Below are 6,838 nucleotides of genomic sequence, written 5' to 3'. Positions count from 1 at the left end.
TTTTTTAACTTTTGACTCTAGAGCGCCCCCTATAATATTCCAACACTTATATCTCAATGATATATCATACGATCTGCACCAGATTTTGGGTGCATCATTAGTAAGCAGTTATGGACACATTAGTAATGTTTTTTAACTTTTGACTCTACAGCGCCCCCTATAATATTGCAACACTTGTATCTCAATGATATATCATCCGATCTGCACCAGATTTTTGTGGCATTATGTGTGACCATGTCTAGACACATTGTTTTTGTTGTTTAATATTTGACTCAAGTGCGCCCCCTAGATTATTCAAACTGTTATATCTCAGTGATATATCATCCGATCTGTACCAGATTTTTGGTGCTTGATTAGTGAGCACTTCTGGACACAGAGCTGTTGTTGTTTAATATTTGACTCAAGTGCGCCCCCTAGATTATTCAAACTGTTATAGCTCAGTGAAAATTTGTTTGATCTGGACCAGATTTTTGGTGTGTGATTAGTGAACACTTATAGACATAAGGTATTGGTTATTTACTTTTGACTCAAGTGCGCCCCCTACATTATTACAATAGTTATATATGCGGTCGCAGCTTATGTCAAAGGTTCGGCGAATGCGCACTCCGGAGAACGGGCACGTGACGGTAGCTTGAGCGTTCTCGATGGTGACCGGGAAGAGTCGCTGGAGTTCCCGCGATCGCCGTAAGGCCGCAGCGGCACTTCGCTGCGAGGGCCTTCAACGCTGCTTGCAGCTTTAATTATATTTTATAATATGAAGATTTTTTATATATATATTGGTGGCATGTTGTTGCACATTTTGAACAAATTGAAGTCGATTTACCGTTTATTTTTCAATTGGTTTGGCTCATTTCTTGAAACCGAGATGACATTCTCAAAACACCATGTGAAACACAACTCAAGAGACTTTGCATTTTGAGGTTACTGACAATTTGTATGAAACACATATTTTGTTTTGATATATATAGTATTTAGCTTAGTTTTGAGCAAAAAAGCACAGACCATAAGCAATTGTGTGTAAGTCAAGAGGACTAAAACTTCAGCATGAGAAATATAAAAAACAACAACCGTTATTTGTTTCCATGCTTTTTATTTTTGTCATAAAAATACAAGGGATAAAACAATTCTACACATATTTACACTATGCTCTAGAGCGGGGGGCTGCGTGTGTGTGAGTGGCATGTCCTCCTTGTGTGACTGGCATTTCAGCACTCACTCAGCAGTCCATCTGCACTGTCGAAACATACCTAGCACTGCCAGGGTATGTCCCTGGTACATTTGCCACATGTGTATTTGTAGCAGTTGATGCATCTCACAGTTGCACAATTGTTCGTTTATCGATGTTTGATCTGACACTGCCCTTTTGCCAGGGCTGGGTGTGGAAGGTTGTTGCTGAAGCAGTTTCTCCTTGCGTGCCTTCTTCTCACAATTAATTTGGTTATTTTTTTCTAAACTGTCATTTTGAACCCACTTCTCTTTTTTTCTGAAAGAAAAACATTACTAAAATCTTTAGAGTCGCTGGAGTTCCCGCGATCGCCGTAAGGCCGCAGCGGCGCTTCGCTGCGAGGGCCTTCAACGCTGCTTGCAGCTTTAATTCCATTTTGGGTCACAGGGGTCGCTGGTGCCCATGTCCAGCAATCACTGTGCGAGGGGCGGGGTACACCCTGGACGGGTCGCAAGTCCATCACAGGGCCACATAGAGACAAACGAGACAAACAACCATTCACTCTCTCACTCACACCTAGGGACAATTTAGAGTTACCAATCAGCCTAACATGCATGTTTTTGGTCTGTGGGAGGAAACCGGAGCACCCGGAGAAAACCCACGCATGCACGGAGAGAACATGCAAACTCTACCCAGAAAGGCCCCTGGACCGGGGTTTGAACCAGGGACCTGCTAACTGAGAGGCAGCAGCTCTACCAGTTGCGCCACCGTGCTGCTCATAGTATTTGCTTTTTTTATTTATTTTTTTGACGTGGGTGGGGTGTCGGCTTCACGCAGCTACAGCTGTTACCGGCTTTGCACGTGAGCGGCTACGCGTCCGCTGACTCGCTGGTTGAAATGGACTGGAGACCTGTCCAGGTGTTCCCCACCTCGCTCACAGTGATGGCTGGACATGGGCACCAGTGACTCCCACTACCCAAAAAGGAAGAAGCGGGTAAATAAAATGGATGGACAGATGGGTCAGTTGATTACGCGCGTGTCTCCGCACCATCAAATTTTTGATGGTGCGGAGACACAGCCAATTAGTAAAGTCCTCTATCTTTAGCTGATAGAATCCAGTTTGTAAATATAAATAATGAATCTTCTTCATTCACCAAAGTTAATCATGGAGTTCTTCAGGGCTCAGTGCTTGGACCAATACTCTTTACTTTATATATGCTTCCATTAGGAAATGTTATTAAACAACATGGGATAAATTTTCATTGTTATGCTGATGATACACATTTATATTTGTCCATGAAACCTGAGGTCCAATTGTTCAGTGTACTAAATAAAAAAAGTTAATTTTTCTTTTAAATTTGTTAGACAGCTGTGATTGTCTTGTTATTTGGAGAATAACAGCATATTTGTACAACATATCTGAAATGAGCTAAATAATAGTTAGCTAAGATATAGAGTAACAAAAGCATCAGCTGAAATACTTGTATATCAATTACTTGAGTACATAATAAATAGATTAAGGTAATTTAGTCTAAGGACTAAAAATGTATGATGTATGGTTGCTGGAATAAATAAATAAATTACATGACATGGAGTAAACTTGTAGTTTATAGTAATACTTGTACTTCAGTTTATGACTTCAGTCTGTTGAGATTTTTAATTCAATACTGTGTATGTGTTCTAAAAAACTTTGTCAGAAATGTTGCATTACTCTAAAATTGGAACTTGAATCATCACAATAAAAATGAGTTAACTGAATATTTGAAAACTAATTACAGCTGTCACATTTAACAGAGCGTTTAGTCTAACACTTATTGTGCCTCTGATACTCACATACTGGAGGTCTGGATCATGTAGAGGACTGAACACTTGTCTTGGTTCTCCAACATTTTTAGAGTAAAGACATTGGCCAGTAGTTGGCCCTGGTCATCATGATCCTCAGTCCTCAGCATGGCTCGGGTAGATGAGTCCAGGACATGAAACTTGTCTCCACTGTTAACACAAAGCATGGATTAACTTTCTCTTCAGTCAGTGCAACAAACAAAGTAATTATTTCAAATGCTATAATAAATTCAAATTCAATTTATTCAGTCCCCCCTCCCTTCCCCTCCCACAGAGGAAGTCTGCAGACCTATCAGAGGGACCCATCTAAATAAACATTGTGTCATCGTTTCAGGACTCTCGGATTCTCTCTGGCACTGTTCCAAGTTGACCTCGGCATGAGAGTGTTTACGGGTCTCACCAGAGGGAACTAACTGATTTTACCATTCTTATCAGAACTCTCACAGTTCCTCTGGAGTGTCCTTGACACAATCACCACTCTTATCTCTCCTCCCCTGCGGAATGTCTACGTCACTTTGTGCCTATGTGTGTTTTTTTTTTTTCAATATCACGGTGTTTCTCCTCAGTCAAGGAGAAAGAGTTTGATAGGATTTTTTTTTTGCCTCCAAATCCTATACATGTGTCACTTTCATTACTTTTTGTCCGTCTAACCAGGTCTCACTTGTAAATGAGTTTTCGAGGCTCAATGTGATGTCTTTGTCTAAATAAATGTTGAATGAATGAATGAAAAAGTTTCACTTAAAATTTCAACCTTGTTAAAATGCTTTTTCATATGAAAAGACATGATTAAGAGAATTAGTCATTGACATTTTTGATGAGATCAGACAATCATTTTCGAAAAATCATTCAATCAAACTTTATAAAACATTGTTCATAAACCAAGGTGTAACACTAAGTGCTCAAAAAACTAAAACAGAAAAGCAACAAACAAATTTCACATGCAACTTAATTTAAAACAACAATAAAATGTGAAAAGATTAAATAATGGTGGCTGTAACATGAAGAGACTGATGGAACTGAAAGAAACACTTTTGTAGAGATCTAGTAGAGTGCTGTATGAATGGGTAAATGAGGGCATAGATTGTGTTGTGAAGTGCTTTGAGTATCTCGATAAGATAGAAAGGCGCTATATAAGTACAGTCCATTTACCATATTTTGAGAGGGGATTCAAGATGGCAGCAGAACAATAAACTACATTCTGTTGACTCCCGTTAGCTCTGTTTAAAAACTGCCTTTTATATTCTTGTCTCCTCCACGTAGGATTCTTCTGAGATTGGCATTGTCACAGGATGGAATCAACAGAGCTACAATATGACCTCCAAATTCAAGAAATCAAAGGCTGCAGGCTCTATGGCCACTGGGCCTAACACAGCCTTGGACCGCAATGCTTCTGAAACAGGAGAATCGGCTCCGCCCTCAATGGGCTCTAGAGAGACTGTTGAGTTGGCCTGAAGTCAGACATTCTGGCTTCAATAAAAACCAAATTTTCAGCAGTAATTTGGTTGGAGATGAAGCTGCTCTGGCAGATGATTTTAACTTTATTAAGGGTGAGCTCCAAGCTGTGAATGCGGAGGTCATTAACAGCATCACAGCCTTCAGAGCAGAAACCGACAAGGTGAGGCTCAGTGTGAAGGAAGCTAAAAACGGGCTATCTAACTGATCAGATGAAGTGGAAGTTCTGCGCGGCACCGTGGCATAACAGAGGAACAAGGTGGATTGGTTGAAAAGGAGGTTTGAGACTGTGGAGGGTCATATGAGAAGAAACAACATTAGGATCATAGGCATTCCTGAATTGCCAGAGTTGAGCATCCCTGTAGTAATAGCTAAGATGCTAACAGACGTGCTGCTGCTGAGCAAACCACCTCTGATCGACCACTTGCACCGGACGCTAGGAGGGAGGAGATCAGATGATAAACCAAGAGTTATCGTGGCCAAACTGCATTATTAACAAGATTATGTGGAGATATTACAATGTGCACGCAGTTGTGATCCGCTTCACTTCAAGGACTCATTCATCATCACATCTGACTACACCCTAACCGTGGCAAAGGCATAAGTAGCATTCATGGAGGTGAGGCGACTCCTTCAGAACCTATGAGAAGTTGGCTATGGAGAGAGAAAAAGTTGAATGAGAGCGAGGACAGGAGAAGAAGTGATGAAGACCTCCAGAGGAGGAGAAGGAGTAATCTTTTAAGACACAACCTACAAAAACTTCCACTAAGAAGAATGGACTTTAGCAAAGTTTGACAGAACCCTCTTCAGCGCCCCAGACGCCTGCAGTTGTCATCAACGGAGTTAACAACAGCTGTCCAGAACTCCAGGAGACGCCCTGGTTGACCATTAGAGCCAGTGACCAAATTCACCGTCTTGATGTCAGGGATGTAAAGGAATTTCCACTTTTACATCAAAGATCATCTGAGCAGAAAGAGTCCAATATCTGGTGTCTTCAGGCGGCCGTTCGAAGATGACTTCTGGTAGGAACAGTTGATCTATACTCTAGAGGTTGACTCTGGTGTCCAAGAATTTAGATTTTAACCAAATTAGTATTAACTCAGTTCAGTAATTATTTTTCCTTAAAATTCAGACCAAATTTTAACTATTGAACGATAAAACATCTTTATTTTAGTTAAATTTGCATGATTAATCTGCCCTGCTGAAAATTCCAAATGTTCTAAATTGCATCTCATTTTTGGTTTGAGTAATCACCTAGAATAAATTAATTTTATCTGTTGATTCTTGCTAACAAGCATTTTTAAAGGTCATGTTAATTTCCCAAGCCTCCCTGGTAAGGTCTATTCGGGGGTTCTGGAGAGGAGGGTCAGTCGGATAGTCGAACCTCGGATTCAGGAGGAGCAGTGTTGTTTTCGTCCTGGTCGTGGAACACTGGACCAGTTCTACACCCTCAGTAGGGTCCTGGAGGGTGCGTGGGAGTTTGCCCAACCGGTCTACATGTGCTTTGTGGACTTGGAGAAGGCGTTCAACCACATCCCTCGGGGAACCCTGTGGGGGGTACACTGGGAGTATGGGGTACCAGGCCCTTTGATACGGGCTGTTAAGCCCCTTATCCACGGGGCTTTTTGGTACTCCTATGTAACTAGTTGTGGCCGATTGCGTGATTTATCAACAATGCCTCTAGTGGTGGAACCCACCCCATTTTTGGGACCTAAATCACTGAGGTCCCAGGTCTGGTTCTTGTAGGGTCTAGTTGTGACATCAGCGCACTGTAGGTCACTGATTGGTCAGGGGGCGTATTCATTGGTGGAGGGCGGAGATTCAGTCTTCCACCGGAAATCAAAATCCACCATTTTCTTTTTCACCCGCATAACAGACAACAAGAAATCGGAGGAGCTTATTTTGGAATATTTTATAAGGTAAAACAAATAATCATGGCACAACCGTGGTCGAATGCTGAAGTTCAGGCATTTCTGTGTTTGCTGGCCGATGAACAAGTGCAGCGCAAGCTAGATGGAACAAAACGAAATGAAAAGATTTTTCAAGAGGTGTCTGCGCAGATGGCGGTGCAGGGCTTCCATCGCACACCAAAGCAAAGAGGAAAGCTTAAAAAACTAATAGTTGATGGTGAGTGTATTTTATTTACTTTAAGCATATTTCCTTTTCCTCATGCAACCGTTTCTTTGCGTTTTCTGAAAGTACTCTGAACAAACGAGGCTGACGCGGTTACGTCGTCATTAGTTAGCATCATTGCTAACTGTACTCTGTTGCTGTTTTTCCACTCTTATTTTGATGCAGAAAGTCCCACTGAACATGAAGGTTCGCCAGATTCTGCTTTTGACTGTCCAATCCTCCTGCTTCTGACCCTTCCCGACCACA

The 6,838-nt window shown here is 41.6% G+C and overlaps 1 protein-coding gene across 1 annotated transcript in view; it reads right to left on the bottom strand.

Annotated features, from left to right (window-relative positions):
• LOC119411059 (ephexin-1) overlaps positions 1 to 6,838 on the bottom strand; it is a 68,153-nt gene that overhangs the window by 35,231 nt on the left and 26,084 nt on the right. Inside the window, exon 2 of the mRNA XM_037677980.1 lies at positions 2,999 to 3,157. Within this exon, the coding sequence (XP_037533908.1) occupies positions 2,999 to 3,117 (119 nt within the window). The 5' untranslated portion in view covers positions 3,118 to 3,157. The remainder of the gene's footprint in view (positions 1 to 2,998; positions 3,158 to 6,838) is intronic.

This window comes from Nematolebias whitei, chromosome 6 (assembly GCF_014905685.2).
Source record: "Nematolebias whitei isolate Nwh7 chromosome 6, NemWhi1, whole genome shotgun sequence".
Taxonomy (NCBI): Eukaryota; Metazoa; Chordata; class Actinopteri; order Cyprinodontiformes; family Rivulidae; genus Nematolebias; species Nematolebias whitei.
This window is presented reverse-complemented; position numbering and strand designations above follow the sequence as displayed.